The sequence below is a fragment of the Vombatus ursinus genome, unplaced genomic scaffold (assembly GCF_900497805.2).
Source record: "Vombatus ursinus unplaced genomic scaffold, bare-nosed wombat genome assembly UNPS02014777.1, whole genome shotgun sequence".
Classification (NCBI taxonomy): Eukaryota; Metazoa; Chordata; class Mammalia; order Diprotodontia; family Vombatidae; genus Vombatus; species Vombatus ursinus.
Window position 1 is genome coordinate 1,968,603 of NW_020954555.1, and position 19,089 is coordinate 1,987,691.

At 48.8% G+C, this 19,089-nt stretch overlaps 1 protein-coding gene across 2 annotated transcripts in view; it reads left to right on the forward strand.

Moving 5' to 3' along the window:
• Positions 1 to 13,865, forward strand: part of ARID1A (AT-rich interaction domain 1A) — a 90,403-nt gene extending 76,538 nt beyond the window's left edge. For both annotated transcript variants that reach the window (XM_027864824.1, XM_027864825.1), the window contains exons 11-20: positions 1,017 to 1,226; positions 4,157 to 4,364; positions 5,563 to 5,695; positions 5,938 to 6,110; positions 6,408 to 6,558; positions 6,868 to 7,026; positions 7,123 to 7,219; positions 7,999 to 8,881; positions 9,813 to 9,943; positions 11,707 to 13,865. In XM_027864824.1, coding sequence (XP_027720625.1) covers positions 1,017 to 1,226; positions 4,157 to 4,364; positions 5,563 to 5,695; positions 5,938 to 6,110; positions 6,408 to 6,558; positions 6,868 to 7,026; positions 7,123 to 7,219; positions 7,999 to 8,881; positions 9,813 to 9,943; positions 11,707 to 13,431 — 3,870 coding nt within the window. In that variant the 3' untranslated portion in view covers positions 13,432 to 13,865. The remainder of the gene's footprint in view (positions 1 to 1,016; positions 1,227 to 4,156; positions 4,365 to 5,562; positions 5,696 to 5,937; positions 6,111 to 6,407; positions 6,559 to 6,867; positions 7,027 to 7,122; positions 7,220 to 7,998; positions 8,882 to 9,812; positions 9,944 to 11,706) is intronic.
• The last annotated feature ends 5,224 nt before the right edge of the window (positions 13,866 to 19,089 follow it).

The following is a 19,089-nucleotide window of genomic DNA, read 5'->3' on the forward strand; positions in this document are numbered from 1 at the left end:
GTATGTGTGTGCTTGTGCACATTGGGGATATGGGGGTAGTGCATGAGCACTAGACTAAGAAACGGGAGGACCTGACTTCTGGTCCTGGCTCTGCCATGGATTCTTTGTGACCTTGAGCAAGTCGCTTCTTTTCACTGTGCCTTCAGTTTCCTCCTATATACAATGAGCTGATTGAACCAGGTGATCTCTGAGCTCCCTTCCAGTAGCTAAGCAATATTTTTGCTCTTCCTTCCTGTCAAGGACTTCTTCATTCCCGCCCATCCAACTGATGCTCCCCCTGGAGCAGTACCCCTGCTGTCAAATGGTGATGGGCAGCCTGAGTCGCTGTGCTCGGAGCAGTCGTAATGGTCCATGTCTAACTGTGTACAGTTTTAGGAATGTGGAAGATGAAACTTGGGTTCTTAGCTACCCTTGAAGGTTACAAGCAACATGGTCTGATAGGACAGCAGCTTGGAAATCCAGCCTCATATGGGTCTTTCTCTAGAGTTGTGTAACTGCACCATTCCTAATCTCTGGGTCTCAGTTTCTCTTTCTACAAAATAGAAATAATAAATAAAAATAGAATAGAAAAGTAAAAGTTAGAATCTGTTGACTTTTGGGGGCTCCAGAAACCCCTGTTCATAGGCTGTCTAGTTCATCCTTCTGTGTCCTAAGCAAAAGGTAGCTAACCTATTACAGTTGCATGTGGGTCACTCTTCAATCCTATCCTCAGAGTCCTCTTTGGAAGGCCTTTCCAGCTCTCACTCTGGAGAGGTATATCCAGGGCCCTGCAGTGGCAGCTTTCTTTCCAGCAAACTCTGGCCAAAAAACTGACTCTTCTTTAATCTTTCAACATGAGTGAAAACAATTCGGGTCCCATTCTTATTTAAACTCAGGGTGGGAAAACCCTGTATTCTTCTTTGTCTTTATTCTTGCCCTTCTCCACCCCTAAGTGAGAGCCTTGGGAGAGCCTTGGAACAGGCCTGGGATCTAGGACTCATTCCCATGACCCTCTGACCTGCCCCCTCCCCTTCCAGAAGTCCAGTTCCTCCACCACCACCAATGAGAAGATCACCAAGTTGTACGAATTAGGGGGTGAGCCTGAGAGGAAGATCTGGGTGGACCGTTATCTTGCCTTCACGGAAGAGAAAGCAATGGGCATGACCAACCTGCCTGCTGTGGGCAGGAAACCCTTGGACCTCTACCGCCTCTACGTATCTGTGAAGGAGATTGGCGGATTGACTCAGGTGAGTACATGACATTCAGATTCCTTCCCTTCACCCAAATGATTTTATCAGGTGACAGTCTAATAAATAAAGCCTCATACAATATTGGTCTGAGGCTCACACAATCCCTGTTCTCCAGGAGCTTAATGTCTAAGACATTTAAAAGTAACTTGGCCTGCAAGGACAGGAATGCCAGCTTCTCTTATAGAGGACATAAATGTGGGATAGAAGGCTAAGAGCCGTTGGGGGTAGAGCAGGGGAGGTTTAGTTCCAGGCACAAGTGGGGCTAGAGAGGAGAAGTCATTGATTCTCAGGAAACCTTCTTCTATGCAGTTAGATTTCAAAAGCTGTTTGGAAGAAACATTGTCGGTCAGGGTAGCCAAGTAGAGTTGTGTTCCATAGCTCATTGACATCTAGTACTAAACTTTATACAGCAGGCTTAACAGATGCGTTCAAGTGCCTAATCTGTTTACAAGGTGTCCTGATCTTAAAAGAAACAACTATGGGTCTCATCTCCCAGTTGTTTACAGTCTAATTTGACAAAACCAAGGAGAGGAACACTGACAAACAAGACTCTGGAAACACCTACCTTGCTGTGGTCTGCAGTACTAGAGCAGTGTCTGGACCAGGCTTTATAGCTGAGTTTGGAGTAGGTGTATGACCCGAATGAAGTAGTGCTTTTTGAAAACCTCAGTCGAAAGAACAAAACAACATTGCCATCAGAAAGCGTCTCATTAAAACCCGTCAACCAACTGTGTGTGGAATATGAATTCCCCTCCTCTGGACTGCCAGGTCCCCTCTTCCCACAGATGCCCACAAAACCAAACGTTCTCTCCTCTAGCAGTCTCCCCAGGCTTCTTCCATCAAGAAGCAGGGCTGCTAGACACCTTACCACCCCCCACCCCTGAGAGCAGTCCCTGCCTTTTGTACATGGTGCTATGTTTCTCCACACAGGAAAAAAAGCATTGATTAATTGAGTTTGCCTTATAGAACATAATGAACCGGCTTCCCTTGCTCAGCTGGATGTCATTCAGCAAATATTTATTAAGCATTTGCTTTGAGAACAGCACTGGGATAGGCGCTGTTCAGAATTTAAAAGTTTTACAAGATAGTCTCCCTGCCTTCAAGGAGTCTACAGTTTGAGGGTAGAAACCAAAGTACTTATAATGTTAGACTTTATTTGAAGGGGAGCTATCAATCAGTAAGCACTTATTAATTGCTCACTATGTGCCAGGCCCCATACTGGATCTTGGGGCTACAGATACAAAAACAAGATAGCTCTGACCCTTGAGGGACAGATGTTTTACTTGCCTTTTGACCATGGGCACCATGGACAAGTTAGGGCACACCCACCCCTAAGCCTCAGTTTCCACTTTGTTGATCTTTCTAAAGGATCATTTAGGTCCCTGTAACCATATGAATATGAATTAAGTGCTAAATTATATGCTTCTGAACATAAGTGCAATAGGAATTCAAAGAAAAGACTGATAAATGGGAAATAAATTGATAGGCAGCTTCCTGGAGGAAAGGGGAACTTGATTTGCACCTTAATAGGTGTGTAACATTTAGAGGTTTAAGTAAAGAGAAGAGGACATTTGGTAGAAGGAAAAAGATGGGAGGGAAAGCATAGGATGCCATGAAGAACCATTAGGAGACCTGCCTGAAGTGATCAGAGAGAAGGATGTGTGTTGGGTAGCAGTGGGGAATCATGGTACCTCAGTCACCATCAGGGACTGCTGAGAATCGAGTGTGGGCAGGACCCTGAGCTGGCTTTTGGGAAGGTCTCAAAGCAAAAATGACAGACTGTTCTTGAGGAGCTCCCGACCCCATGGCAGGAGTCTGCTCTGGAATGCCCGTCCTGGCCTTAGCTGCAGCAGACAATGCTCAGCTCCCACTGTCTCCTACTCCTAGCTTTACCTGCTGGAATCTTAGTCTTGGCATCTCCCTCAGAAGTGATCTTTCATTCTTGGGATTTCACATAGCACTTTCCTAGGTACTTTTATCTTGATCTGTGTTCGTTTCCCTGTCTTTTTCTCCCTTCTAAACTGTAAGCCCTGTGAGGTCAGGGACTGTGTCACTCTGCATCTCCCCCAGGGCCAGGCTCATGAGAAATATTTGTGTCCTGCATGAATAAAACAGCAGAGACAAAATTTAAAAACAAAACAAAACCAGCCAAGGAACGTTTGTGAAGAAACTCCCCAGATGAAGTGCTGTCTGTGACCATTGTGCTCAGGCATCATCCTTAACCATCATCCTGGCTTAGTGAACTTACACAGGAAGCACCCACTGGTCAGACACGTGGTTTGGGGGGAGTGATCACTCCTCACCAAAGGAGTCCCTGGAGGGTCCTTTTAAGTAGCCTCTGCTTCTTGTGGTTTGATAGAGTAACAGCGTACATGTACGGGCGGTTTTCTGTGAAGTAGTTAGGGGCAGGGATGGTTATCCCCATTTTTTACTGAAAAGGAAACTGAGGTTCACAGTATGGAAATGACTTGACCAAGGCCACATGATTCGTTGAGCCATGACCTCGAACCTGTGTCCCCTGACTCCAAGTCTGATACCCTTCCTGCTGTGTGAGCCGTAGCGTCTGTCACACTAGGATGGGATTGATGCAGAACTTTTCAGAACCCACGCGTTATATATAGTGAAGAACATCTGCATTAAATTTTTCTCCAGCATATTTACCTTCTAAATTCTACTACAACCTGAACAAGATAGAACTTGACTTCCTTCTCTGACTGCATTCTGATCCCAGGGAGAGCCGGGGTTACTAGTTGATGAAAGGGGAGGCCAGTGAGGCATTCAGCCTCAATCCTCTGTGGATGCTAGAGAGTTGGTGGAGGAGCGTAGAAGGGTCCCGGGAGCTCCCAGAGCATCGGGCCCTTCTGCAAAGAGGAAGAGTCATTCTGGTCCTCCCCAGCCAAGTTGTGACCCCTTGGTTGGTTATGCAGGTCAATAAAAACAAGAAGTGGCGTGAGCTGGCCACCAACCTCAATGTGGGCACCTCCAGTAGCGCTGCCAGCTCCCTGAAGAAGCAGTACATCCAGTGTCTCTACGCGTTTGAGTGCAAGATTGAGCGGGGAGAAGACCCTCCCCCCGATATCTTTGCAGCCGCAGATTCCAAGAAGTCCCAGCCCAAGATCCAGCCGCCATCACCAGGTGAGACTGCCTCGGTCATGTCCTACCAACCCGGGCAGGATGACCTCGGGTGCCTGCTGTGGGGAGGGGAGGAGCCTTGCCCCCAGGGGTGCAGCCTCTGAGTTCTCCTGCACCAGGGCCCTTCAGAAGCTATGTGTGACCCAGCCTGGAATGGGGAGCCCAACTCGGGCTTCAGGCTGGCGGGGCCAGGAGGTAGCCAGCATGCCACCGTTAGGTTTTAATTCTCTGGCAAGGAGCCAAATGTTTGTAAATCAGCGAGTGGGAGGGCCAGCGGGGGGTGGGGGGGAAAACGACAAATGGCTGCGAGGCTGGGGATGTCTGGGAGCCTCCACTCACTGATGTCAGCGCCTTAGAATGTGGCCCAGACCAAGCCCGGAATTCCCAGGGGAGCTGAGATGGAAATGAATGGGAGGCCAGAGGGCGGGGGAGGGGTTATGAATGAAACTCCCCGCTGCCAGGGACTCTGCCCACCCTCCTCGCAGAGCTGTGGCCACAGCCGGGAGGGGAGAATGGACAGGGTGCCAGGAAGGTGGGGTGTAAACAAACATGCCCTGGTGCTGACCTCTGAGGATTTTAATGAATAGCTGAAATGACTCATCAGCCAGCTCGGCTGAAGCCATGGGATATCGGGTGCTGGGAATGGTAACTAATGGAAACATTAATTACGAGGAGTTCGCTGCTTTCCAGCTTAGAGGAGCTCGTGAAGCTGGGTGAGGGCAGCTTGTCTGGTACTTAGAATGAGGAAGGCGCAGGGTTTGGGGGTCGAGAAGACCAGAGGAAGGGCAGATGAAGCCCCTGTGTGCCTGGTCGCCAGTTGCTTGGGTTTCTCCAGAGCATCCCCTCCCCTTTGGATGGTTACCATTTTTGCCTGCCAGTTTTTCAGGGCTCCAACTTTGGCGGTGTCATTGTAAATATTCCTTTTCAAGCCTTGCGCTCCTCGACATGTGGAAGGCTAGTAGCTGGGAATCTCAGAAGCCCAGAGTTCTCTTCATTTTCAGTCCCCCCTTATTTCTTGTCACAGTGCTTCTTTTGGATAAAAGAAGTAAGAACTGAAGAAATAGCTGTAGGAGAATAATTGTTACCTGTGCCTAACAGGTGTCTCCCCATCTTTCCTCATTCATGGACTTTTCTGTGGAAATACGCACAAAGGTTAGGAACTTTCTGCAGAGCTGCTCATTATTCCCATCTCTGTTTGCAGCGGGGTCAGGGTCCATGCAGGGGCCGCAAACCCCTCAGTCAACCAGCAGTTCCATGGCAGAAGGAGGAGATTTGAAGCCACCAACTCCAGCATCCACCCCACATAGTCAGATGCCCCCTTTGCCAGGCATCAGGTAACACCGGCACCAGGCGTGGGGCCCAGGTAACGGGGTGAGGGTGGAATCTGATCAGTCCTAGGACTGAGGCAGTAGCCCCCTGGTTATGTTGTCGCTTGGAAATTGCCTTCCTCTCCCAGAAGCTAAATCTAACACAGATAGAAGGGACTGGGCAGTGGGACGTCTGCCCTCAGCCTTTACCGGCAGTCATTGGGAGGGGATGATTCTGCTTCTCATTCAGTTTTCTGGTTCCCGAGTAGGAGCAACTCTGTGGGGATCCAGGATGCCTTTGCTGATGGAAGCGACCCCACGTTCCAAAAGCGGAATTCCATGACTCCGAACCCTGGGTACCAGCCCAGCATGAATACCTCTGACATGATGGGGCGCATGTCTTATGAGCCAAATAAGGATCCTTACGGCAGCATGAGGAAAGGTGACTTGCGCCCTGGTGTCCTTCCCCGCTCTTCCACCATAGCATGCTAAGGATGTCGCCTTCTCCAGCACCATCTTCACCCCTTGTCCCTTCTCTCTTGTCACCTATCAGTTCATCTTCGCAGCTAAGACTTTTGTGTTGTGTTTTGAGCCGGTCGTAGAGCAGTCAGGGGCTAAGTCACATTTCAGCTTTGAGATATCCCTCAGTTGTTTCTAGAGCTCCATATTCCCCTGTCTCCAGAAGAGAGGCCGGTAGACCTACCTACTTTCTTACTGTCTCCCTGTCTTCTGCTTCTAGCTCCAGGAAATGATCCTTTCGTGTCCTCAGGGCAGGGCCCCAACAGTGGGATGGGGGACCCCTACAACCGTGCCACAGGCCCTGGTTTGGGGAATATGGCAATGGGACAGAGGCAACATTACCCATATGGAGGCCCTTACGACAGAGTGAGGTGAGTGCCTGCCTTCCTTGGCATAGATTCGAGAACTATTGAAATAATAGGAGCTTATATCTAATACGTGGGGGCTTATGAATTGTTTTCCTCACAACTCTTTGAGGTAAATAGTGCAAGAGGTGTTTCCTTCATTTTATAAATGGAGACACTGGCTCAGAGAGCTTGTGATTTGACTGAGGTCCCAGTTGGCACAGAACTGAGCAGTAAGGGTTCCTCTGAACCGAACTGCTGCCCACGCTGATGACCGTCCATCCTCACTCTGGAAGTGCCAGTGTAAGAGTCCTTGTGCTTTTGTCTTGGGCTTAGGGCGGAGTCCGGACTAGGGCCTGAGGGAAACCTGGGCACCGGGGCCCCACAGCCAAACCTCCTGCCTTCCAACCCAGACTCGGGGATGTACTCTCCCAGCCGCTACCCCCCACAGCAGCAGCAGCAGCAGCAACCGCAGCAGCAGCAGCAGCAACAACGGTCAGTGAGCACGGTCCTGGCCTCCACGTCAGGCAGCTTTCTGAATGCTCTCCAGCCTCTCTCTTCCCTTCCTCAAACTTTTTTTCTGTCTTGCAGACACGATTCCTATGGCAATCAGTTTTCCACTCAAGGCACCCCTTCCAGCAGCCCATTCCCCAGCCAGCAAACTACAATGTACCAACAGCAGCAGCAGGTGAGTGTGAGGACAGACCTTGGGGGTGAGGAAGGGGCCCTGAAATTAGGTCCAGAGGAACATCCTTCACCTCACATTTGGAAAGTTCTTGGTGGACTTATCCAGCCTGATGGAAAGCAGTAGATGTTTTCAAGTATTTTGATGTTTTTAACTTGTCTCTGCTGTTTAGTGGTGACACTTGATCATTTTGTAGAAACTCGTTTCTGAGAACACACCTATTTTGTGTCTGCCCTGATGGACCCTTAGAGCTCTCCTTAGGGATTAGGACATAAGCCCCAGGCCAGCCCTGGAGTCAGTCTGCTGCAATGACTCTTTGCTTCTATTGCTCTATGAGATAGAGGGAAGAATCCTTTTTGATGGGGGGGGTCAAGGGTACAGGACCTGCACATAGTGTTGGATTGGGTTAAAGAATTGGTTTATTTTGCTGAACTGCTTTTTTTCTCTTACTTTTTTTATTCTTTGTCATATAAGATAGCTTTCAGCGTTCAGGGAGGCCTGTGTTGGGAAATGAAGGTGATGTAAAAAACAAAGGATACCAATAAAAAAATATTAAGGGGAGAGGGAAAACAGGGGGAAGGAGGAGAGAGCCAGTGGGAAGGAAGAACCCCTTCTTGCTTTCAGGAATTGCTTCAGGAATCATTCCAGAAGGCAGCTCTTCTGCCCCCGCAGACCCCACCTGAGTGTCTGATGGCATCACGTCTATCTTGGCTACACCCTCCCATTGTCTCTGGCTCCTAGAACACTATACACACCTTTCCCTTTACCTGTTCATTTCCTAGAATTATAAGCGGCCAATGGATGGCACCTATGGTCCTCCAGCCAAACGACATGAAGGGGAGATGTACAGCGTGCCGTACAGTAGCGGACAAGGCCAGCCACCACAGCAGCAGTTGCCCCCTACCCAGCCCCAGCCTGCCAGCCAACAGCAGCCAGCCCAGCCATCTCCCCAGCAGGATGTGTACAACCAATATGGGAATGCTTATCCCGCTGCTGGTGCTGACCGCCGGCCAGCAGGAGGCCCTCAGAACCAATTCCCATTCCAGTTTGGCCGAGACCGGGTCTCAGCACCTCCTGGCTCAAATGCCCAGCAGAGCATGCCACCCCAGATGATGGGTGGTCCCATGCAACCAACTGCAGAGGGCCCCCAACAGGGTACCATGTGGCAGGGGCGCAATGATATGGGCTACAACTACCCCAATAGGCAGAACACAGGCTCTGCCCCCCAGGGGCCTGCTTACCATGGGGTGAACCGAACAGATGAAATGCTGCACACAGATCAGAGGGTCAATCACGAGGGCTCGTGGCCTTCCCACAGCACCCGCCAGCCTCCATATGGTCCCGCAGCCCCTGTGCCCCCTATGACAAGGCCCCCTCAGTCTAACTATCAGCCCCCACCCAGCATGCAGAATCACATTCCTCAGGTATCCAGCCCCGCCCCCCTTCCCCGGCCCCTGGAGAACCGCACTTCGCCCAGCAAGTCTCCGTTCCTGCACTCGGGGATGAAGATGCAGAAAGCAGGTCCTCCAGTGCCTGCCTCACACATAGCACCTGCCCCTGTGCAGCCCCCCCTCATCAGGCGGGACATCACCTTCCCTCCTGGCTCTGTGGAAGCCACACAGCCTGTATTGAAACCGAGGAGGCGGCTCACCACAAAAGATATTGGTAAGGAAACTTCCCAAGAAGAGCCAGCTTTCAGCTTGCTCCATTTGGAGGTTGGGGATGATGAATCACTCCCAAAACTGAAAAGGGTTCAACCTGAACCAAACTTTAGTCTCCCTCCTCTGCCTCGAGAGTGGCCATTTGTCTGGATCCTTGATGGTCCTTGTACTGAGCTGATTTCAGGCTTTCTGGTGAGCCTTGGGGAGCTCACACAATGCTGCAAGGCACCTGCAGGTTTTCATTTTGCCCAGCCCTCACCGCCTTCCCCGTGGTACACACAAGAAAATGGCAGTTCAGAGACTCACCAGAAGTCACAGTCAGTGGCAGAGCCAACACTAGAACCCAGATCTCCTCCCTTGCTGGCCTATCGTCCCTCTGCTTTGATGTCAGCATGATGAGGAGAGGCCCTTGTGGGCCGTTCACAAATCATTTTCTTGTCCAGAGCAGAGGGAGAGTGGCAGAGGGAATTCTTGGTTAGTGCTGCTTCAGGAGAACATGCTGACCTCTCCTGATTTCTGTTCCAAGCCCCCAAAAAAGGGCCAAGACACAAAACGTTTCCCTTAGGTTTGGACATCCCATCAGCTTTGTTCATTTTGATGGCCAGAGTTAACTTAATGACCTCTCTCAAGCCCCCTCCACCTGTGGGTTGGCTGCCGTCCACATAGAAGAAGGGGAATCCTTCAGCCTAATAGAAACACCAGCTCTAGTCCCACTGAGGCCTTAGGAACCCGTGACACATAATTGTCAAAGGATGTAGTACTCCAGTAATTTCTCTAGGCAAGGTCGGCAGGAGGGGAATGAGGCTAGAAAAGCCTCTAGGGTGGGTAGATGAGGTGTCTTCTTCAACCCTTCTGCAGCCCAACTTTTGGGCCTGCCCTGAAGAACCGCTTGGGTGACCACAAAACACTGGTGGGGGGTGGGTGCTGTGTTTCAGGAACTCCAGAGGCATGGCGAGTGATGATGTCCCTCAAGTCGGGGCTGTTGGCAGAGAGTACGTGGGCCTTAGACACCATTAACATCTTGTTGTATGATGACAACAGCATCATGACCTTCAACTTGGGCCAGGTGAGTGCCCGTGGCTAGGGGAGGGGCCTTGGGACATAGCTGTTGAAGAAAGGCGCCTGTGTGTTGTAGAGCCTGGGTTAGGCACAGAGTCTAGATTTCTGACCTCCTGCACTGGATCAGTGATCCCAGGGGCTGTGCTTAACCCCAGAACGGGCCTTTAGAACAGTGTCTCATCCAGCCCCTCCCCTCTAAACTCTTCTGACCAAAGGACTTGGAACGCTTATCGTTTTGCCATTGACCTTGGTCTGTACAGGAGGAAATTTGAAGGTTGGAACAGATACTAAAGAATAATTTTTTTTAATTGCTTTTGGATATTGATATAAAATGCGGATTCTCTTCCTACAATCAGTAAAGTATATTCCCATGTGAAATCACCTGTCACCTTTTTTGTGTCCTGGACCCCTTTGGCATCTGCTGAAGCCTATGGACCCCTCTCAGCATAATGTTTTTGAAAGTCCAAAGTAGAATACATAGGATTACAAAGGAAGCCAATTATATTTGAAATATGCTCTGTGTATCATGTGTGATCTGGCAGCGGATCTCAGAACTACAGTGATTTCAAAGCAGTCATGAGCATAAGTGGTATATGGAGTATTGGCAACACCTGGGATGTGATACACGGGTACCTGTGATCTCTGTTGGTAACAAAGTCACATGTGCTGCTTATATGCTTCCAGGGCTGGTTGCTTACAATCATAATCGAAGGGAGTGCTAAATTTCAGTTAAAGGTTGGTGAAAATAAAGATGTGAATTTGTTTCTTCTCCAAGTTCACAGACCCTCTGAATTCTCTTCAAGGACCCTTGGTTCTCAGCCTCACTTCTTGGCTAGTCCACACATCTTTGCTATGTTAGTTTTTTCCCTTCGTATCCCTAATGCTTTCAAGCTATGCTGTGAGAATGTGGGGAAAAGTCGAAATTAATGTTAAAGCAACTTGTATTTTTTTAAGTACTGTCTATTTACAAAGCTGAAACTCCTGACCTTCTGTCAGGAAGACATGGACTTTTTGACCTTTTCCAGTAATGGGAGTGGGTTTCTGTTCACACTCGTAGGATGCTAATGCACTCATTTAGAGCCATAAAATGCTTAAGCTGGAAGGAACTTTAAAGTTTTATCTTGTCCCTGTGTCCATTATATCCCCACCCTCCAAATTTTCTAAAAGAAGATGCAAAAGCCTAAAATACAGAGTAATTTTTTTTTTTTCTGTGAAGACACCAGAATGCCTGGCCTTTGGAGAGCAAAGGACCCTCCTTGATGTTCCATAGACTCCTGAGGTCTTTCTGGTGGACCAAAGGAGGATCCTTGGCCATCTGCCCCCACTGTTCTGTCGTTCTATCATCTTCTGTACAGTTCTGGGCCCTGCTGTCAGCCAGGATATGAAGAGGATCCAGAGAAGGCGAAGGGAAATGCCAATGTGGGAGGGGAGGAGAGCTACCTAAGCAGGTCAAATGGATAAGAGAGCTGGTTGGTTGGGGAAGCTAAGGGATGGATGGCATAATAATTGCCTTTAAGCAGATGAAGTAGAAGTCTTTTGGCCCACTGTTGTGTTCCAGTGACGACCAGCTTTAAAAGAGAGAGAAGCTTCCTAAATATTGGAAGACCTTGGGATGGGTGGCTCAGATGAGAGCCCTGAGAACAGGGCATCCCTTGCTCTGTGCGCTGTGGTGCACACACATCCTGAGCTGGCAGCTTGGGAAGGCCCTCCACAGTAGAATTCCTTGGTGGCCCTTTTCCCTCTCATTGGCACCTCTTCTTTCTGTTCCAGCTGCCGGGACTGCTGGAGCTCCTCGTGGAATATTTCCGGCGTTGTTTGATCGAGATCTTCGGCATTCTGAAGGAGTATGAGGTGGGTGACCCGGGTCAGAGAACATTGCTAGACCCGGAGAGATTCAGGAAGGCCTCCAGCCCATCCCCCGTGGAGGGGGAGGAAGAGGAGGAGCTTCTGAGCCCCAAGATGGAGGAGGAGGAGGAGGAAGAGGAAGAGGAAGAGGAGGCTGCGTTTGCAGGCAAGGACACGGTGCTGTCGGAGAGCAGTGAGGAGAAGCTTGTCAGCAAATTTGACAAGCTGCCTGTCAGAGTTGTGCAGAAGAACGACCCTTTTGTGGTGGACTGCTCGGACAAACTAGGGCGGGTACAGGAGTTTGACAGCGGCCTGCTGCACTGGCGGATCGGTGGCGGGGACACTACTGAGCACATCCAGACCCACTTTGAGAGCAAGATGGAGCTGCCTGGGGCCCAGGCCCGGGAACCTGCACCCGCGGCCCCCCCAAAGCGGAATCCAGCAGTCGAGGGGGCCACAGGCGTGAGAGACAGGGGGGGCCCCCTGCCCGGCGGCCCCTCGGAGAAGCGGATCACTGCCACCATGGATGACGTGTTGTCATCGCGGCCCAGCGCCCTGTCCGACGAGGGGGCCAAGAGTGCAGAGACCACCAAGGAAAGTGGCAAGTTCCCTTTTGGCATCAGTCCCGTGCAGAGCCATCGGAATATCAAGATCTTGGAAGATGAGCCCCACAGTAAGGATGAGACCCCACTGTGCACCCTCCTGGACTGGCAGGACTCCCTCGCCAAGCGCTGCGTCTGCGTCTCCAACACCATCCGGAGCCTGTCGTTTGTGCCGGGCAACGACTTCGAGATGTCCAAACACCCGGGGCTGCTGCTGATCCTTGGCAAGCTCATCTTGCTGCACCATAAACACCCAGAGCGCAAGCAGGCGCCGCTGACCTACGAGAAGGAGGAGGAGCAGGACCAGGGGGTGAGCTGCAACAAGGTGGAGTGGTGGTGGGACTGCCTGGAGATGCTCCGTGAGAACACCCTGGTCACGCTCGCCAACATCTCAGGGCAACTGGACCTGTCCCCGTACCCCGAGAGCATCTGCCTGCCGGTGCTGGATGGACTCCTGCACTGGGCGGTCTGCCCTTCGGCCGAAGCCCAGGACCCCTTCCCCACTCTGGGCCCCAATGCCGTCCTCTCCCCCCAGAGACTGGTTCTGGAAACCCTCAGCAAACTCAGCATCCAAGACAACAACGTGGACCTGATCCTCGCCACGCCCCCCTTCAGCCGCCTGGAGAAGCTGTACAGCACCATGGTGCGCTTCCTCAGTGACCGAAAGAACCCGGTGTGCCGGGAGATGGCCGTGGTGCTGCTGGCCAACCTGGCCCAGGGCGACAGCCTGGCTGCCCGGGCCATCGCTGTGCAGAAGGGCAGCATTGGAAACTTGCTGGGCTTCTTGGAGGACAGCCTGGCTGCCACCCAGTTCCAGCAGAGCCAGGCCAGCCTTCTGCACATGCAGAACCCCCCCTTTGAGCCGACCAGCGTGGACATGATGCGCCGGGCGGCCCGGGCGCTGCTCGCCCTGGCCAAGGTGGACGAGAACCACTCGGAGTTCACGTTGTACGAGTCACGGCTGCTGGACATCTCTGTGTCGCCGTTGATGAACTCATTGGTCTCACAAGTCATTTGTGATGTACTGTTTTTAATTGGCCAGTCATGACAGCCGTGGGATGGACACCTCCCCTGTGTGTGTGTGCGTGCGTGGAGAACTTAGAAACTGACTGTTGTCCTTTATTTATGCAAAACCACCTCAGAATCCAGCCCGCCCTGCGCTGTCCTGCTTCTCCCTGGGGGAAATCTTTCCTGCCTCTCTCCTCCTCCCTCCCCCTTCCCCTCCTCTCCTCTTTCTCCTCCCTGTTGTCCCGCCCCCACCCCACCCCACCCTACTCAAGAAGACAGAGTTCTGCCTACATAGAAGACTTTTTTTTATTTTAACCAAAGTTACTGTCGTTTACAGTGAGTTTGGGGAAAAACAAATAAAATACGGCTCGCCCAGTTCTTGCATCGATGGGACGCCACCTTTCATAACTGTTTTTAATGGTAAAAAAAAAAATAGAAAAAAAAAACACAAAAACTCTGAAGGACAAAAAAAAAGGTGACTGCTGAACTGTGTGTGGTTTCTTGTTGTACATTCACAATCTTGCAGGAGCCAAGAAGTTACCAGTTGTGAACAGACCCTGTTCAATGGAGAGGCCTGTGCAGTAGAGTGTAGGACCTTCATGTACTGTACTGTACACCTTATACTGTAAACATACTGTAATAATGTCTCACATTGAAAAAAGAGAAAACGCTGGATCAGCAGCAAGCTGTAGTTTTTAAAAATGTTTTTAGTTAAACGTTGAGGAGAAAAAAAAAGGCTTTTCCCCCAAAGTATCATGTGTGAACCTACAACACCCTGACCTCTTTCTCTTCCTCCTTGATTGTATGAATAACCCTGAGATCACCTCTTAGAACTGGTTTTAACCTTTAGCCGCAGTGCCCTGCGCGGCTGCGTGTGTATATAGATGACGTTGTACATTGCACATACCCTCTGGAGCCCCACAGTTTGGTCCCTAGCCACGCCCCTGCCCTTCTCCTTTATAGTATGACGAGTTATAACAAGTTGGTGACCTGCCCAAAGCGAGACACAATTATTTAATCTCTTGCCAGACATCTCTCCTCTTGGAGGTGATGCTGTACAGGTCTCTGTGTAAAAAGTCATTGCTGTCTCAGCAGCCAATCAACTTATAGTTTATTTTTCCTGGTTTTTTTTTGTTTTTATTTTTGTTTTTGTTTTGTTTTCTTTCTAATCGAGGTGTGAAAAAGTTCTAGGTTCAGTTGAAGTTCCTGATGAAGAAACACAATTGAGATTTTTTCAGTGATAAATTCTGCATATTTGTATTTCAAACAATGTAGCTAAAAACTTGATGTAAATTCCTCCTTTTTTTCCTTTTTTGGCTTAATGAATATCATTTATTCAGTATGAAATCTTTATACTATATGTTCCACGTGTTAAGAATAAATGTACATTAAATCTTGGTAAGATGTTTGTAAGGGTTTTTATTTTCTAACAAAAATGGACACTGTGCTAGTGGCCTTCATTAGGAGACTGAGCTCCTACATTTTCTTGTTCCTTTACCCTTCTAAGGAGCAAAGAAGGATCACCAAACATCAGAGCGCCGTCAACATGTGTGAACGACGAAGGCCCCCTCCCCATTCCTCAGAAGTTTATCTGCTGCACCAGTGGATCTGGAGCTGAGGGACACCTTCAAGATTTTTTTTGTCCAGTCCCCTTAATGATGAGAAAACAGGTTCAGTGATTTGCTTAAGGCTAGAATTTGAACTTGAGTCTTCAGGACTCCAAACTCCAAACTCTGCTCTTAGGCTTTCCTCCGTGGGTTCACAGTTGTAGTAGATAAGACATAAAAATATAAAGGAGAAGAGGACGTTATCATAGACCTACAGGAGCTGGCCCCTGGGAGCAAGAGAAAGATAGCAACTGGCCAAGGCAAGTGGTGGCATTTCAGAAAGCAGAGAGGACAGGAGGAGGTCAGGGAGCAGCTGGCCAGCGGTCCAGTCTGGCTGGAGCATGGAGCTGCCAAAGTGGAGAGATGGGAAGCGATCTAGGGATGTTTGATGAAAGAGCTTGAAGGAAAAGTACAGGAAGGGAGAGGGATATGGGTCTTTTTTTTTTTTTAATACACCCTAGAAAAGAGAATTTGAAGGAATAGTCTTTTCAAGCATAGTAATGGTTTATGTTTCTATAGCACATTATAGTTGGATAAACATTAATAGCGCATCTTGTGAAAGATTTAGCCACTACCCATTCTATTCATTAGGAAAGTAGCTGATAAGGATGTGACTAGCCCCAGGTTCAATCAGTGAAGAAATACATATTAAGCACCTACTGTGTACTACACACAGTGCAAAGCTTTACATAACCATTAGGGAAAAGCAGGACTGGAACCCAAGATTTCTGACTCCAAGCCTAGTACTCTTTCCACTATAGCTGTCTGCTTATTTAAAGAATGTTCTGACATAACTTTAGAATGGATGCTCCAGCGATATCAAGACAGAAGTAGAACTGGCAGGCAATTTTTATATCCACTGGTTCGTTGTGCTTTTTGTGGAGCTAATCAAGCCAATGGGCATTTATTAAGTACCTACTGTGTGCCAGGCACGTGTACCAAGTGCCAGAAATACAAAGAAGGGCAGACAGCCCCTGCTGACTAGCTCACATTCTGTTGGAGATGACAGGCAAACAACTACGTGCAAACAAGATATATACAAGATAAATTGGAGATAATCACAGGGAAAAAGTCTAACATTAGGGACCAGGAAAAGCTTGGAGAAGATGGGACTTTAGCTGAGCCTTGAAGGAAGCTGGGAACCATAGATGAGGAAGTTCCAGGCACGGGGAAAATGCTTCAAATCTGGAGATGGAGTGTCTTATGTGAACAGAGGGCTCTGTCACAATCATAAAGCTGGCATGTGGAATGGGGGGAAGGGGGCAGTTATGCATAAGAAAACTAGAAAAGTAGGATGAGGCTAGGTTATACTAAGGGCTTTAATAACAGTAGCATTTATTTTATGTTCCAGGCCTTGTGCTAAGCTGTTTATAATCATCTGATTTGATCTTCACAACAACCCTGGGAGGTAGGGAGCTGTTATTGTCCCTATTTTACAGACGAGGAAACTGAGGCAAGCAGTGGTATAAGGGACTTGCCCAGGGTCACCCAGCTAAGTGAGAATGTCGAGGTCAGATGTAAACTCAGGTTTTCTGACTCCAGGCCAAGCACCACCTCTTCAAACAGAGAATTTTATATTTGCTCCTGGAAGTAATGGGGAGCTAGGCTTTGATCTGAATAAAACAAAAACAGTATCTGCCTTTCTAAATGGCTTTAGGCAGAGAAAATTCAAGTAGAACGAGTGACTGATGGAAAGTTACTAGAAGAGTAGGCTTGTGGCTTGTTCGGGAGGCAGAGCAGGGGATGGAATTGTCTCCCCACCCCTCCTTCTTGCGCAGTTTGGTCTGACCCGACTCCCCAGTTTGTGGGTAAGATAGCCATTCCTACTCTAGCCTCTGACTTCTTCCCTGGGCTTATGGGGTTTCTAGTCTGGTGGATTTGGACCAGCCCTTTACTAAACTCAAGTGTGAGCTTCCAGATCCAGCCCAAGAAAAAGACAAGAGAGACTGAATGCTTAATATTTCACCACCTGCTTTTCTTGTTAAGCTGCTTTGGAGGATCAGGTTCCGTTCTGGACGTCGAGTTTTGGAAAGGACATTGGCAAGCTGCTGGATAACCAGCATGGTCTTGCAAGGGGTAGAGTAGGTCTCCCTTCCCTGAGACTCTTCCACCTGGTTGCTAGATGACCACCTGTGAAAGACAATGTAAAGGAGATGCCAGTCCAGACATTCAGGTTGGAATGAAGACCCAGATCATAGGATGCTAGCTCTACAGCAGGAAGGTCCTTGAGAGGTCATCTAGTCCAGCACCCCACCCCCTCATCTTATAGACCAGGAAACTACTCAGCCAAGGTTACATGGGTAATAAGCTTCAGCTGTGGGATTTGAATCGATCCAAAAGTATTAGGCACCTCTATGCCAGGCACTACACTATGGGCTGAGGATCCAAAGAATGAAACTCCCACTCCCAGTCAATAAGCATTGATTAACCACAGGTAAGTGCTGGGGAACTATTCAAAGAAAGGATCTCCAGGCACTCACAATCTGACAGGGGCACCAACATGCAAACACCTATGGACAGACAAGCTAAGGGCAGAAGTTAACAGAAGAGGGATTGGGAAAGGCTTCCAGAAGAAGATGGGGTTTTAGTTGGGACTTGAAGGAATCCAGGAGGTAAAGATGAGGAAAGAGAGCTTTCCAAGAATGGGGGACAGCCAGAGAAAATGCCTGGAGCTCAGAGATGGGAGTATTTTGTCTGAGGAACTGCAAGGTGGATAGTGTTACTAGAATTGGTGGTCGTAAGGGGATGGGAAAAAGGAGAGGGGGTTATGAGGCGCTTTGAATGCCAAATAGAAGAGTCTGTTTGATCTTGGAGGTGATAGGGAGTCCCTGGAGTTTATTGAGGGGGGCTGGGAGTGAGGGGGATGGTGTGACAAGGTCAGACCTATATTTTAGGAATAACAATAGGGGATGGACTAGAGTGGTGAGATACCTGAGAAAGGCAGCAGACCCACCAGCAGGCTATTGGAATAGTCTAGGTGTGAGGTGGTGAGGGTCTGCACCAGGTGGTGGCAGCAACAGAGGAGGGAAGGAGGCTTTTTTGAGAGATGTTGCAAAGGAAATCTACAGGCCTTGGCAACAGATTGGATATGGGAGTGCAGGGGGGTGAGAGGAGTCAAGGATGACACTTAGGTTTTGAGCCTGATTGGGAGGATGATGCTGCCCTAGAACGTAATAGGAAAACCAGTTCCAAAGATGAAAAATGCTCTCCACCTCCAGAGAGAGAACTGATGAACTCTGAGTACAGATTGGAGAATACTTTTTAAACTTTATTTTTCTCTGTGTGTTTGTGTTTTCTTTTGCAACATGACTAATATGGAAATGTTTTGCATGGCTTCACATGTATAATCTATATCAAATTGCCTTCTCAAGGGATGGGGGAGGGAAGGAGATAATTTGGAACACAAATTTTTAAAAAATGAATGTTAAATATTTTTACATATAATTGGGAAATATTTAATTTTTTTTTAAGTAGAGTAATAGGGAGGGTAGGGAGGAGGACTTAGTGGAAAAGATGAGCTCTGTTTTGGATGTGTCAAGTTTAAGGTGTCTACTGGACGTCCAGTTCTAGATGTCTGAAAGGCAGTTGGAGATGCGGATTAGAGGTCAGCAGAGAGGCTGGGGCAGGATAGGTAGATTTGGGCAGCATAGAGATAATAATTAAATTCATGGGAATTGATGAGATCACCAAGTGAAGTAGTGTAGAGGGAGAAGAGAAGAGGGCCCAGGAAGAACCCTGAGGGCACCTATGTTAGAGGGTATGATCTGGGTGAGAATCCAGCAAAAGAGACTAAGAAAGTATGAGTAGAACCAGGAGAGAGTGGTGTCCTGGTGAGATAATGTTAAGGAGGAGAGGGTGGTCAACAGTGTCAAAGATTACAGAAAAATCAAGGAGAATGAGGATTAAGAAAAAGCCATTGGATTTGGTAACGAAGAGATAACTGGTAATTTGGTGATTTTGGAGAGACCAAAAGGAGCTCAAAGAACTTCTATTTTATTGAAGAAAATAACAGCTCAAAAGAAATATGAGATGCACAAATTTAGAGACATTTCCACTCCAGATGTTCCCATGGACTATTTGTGCCAGACCTG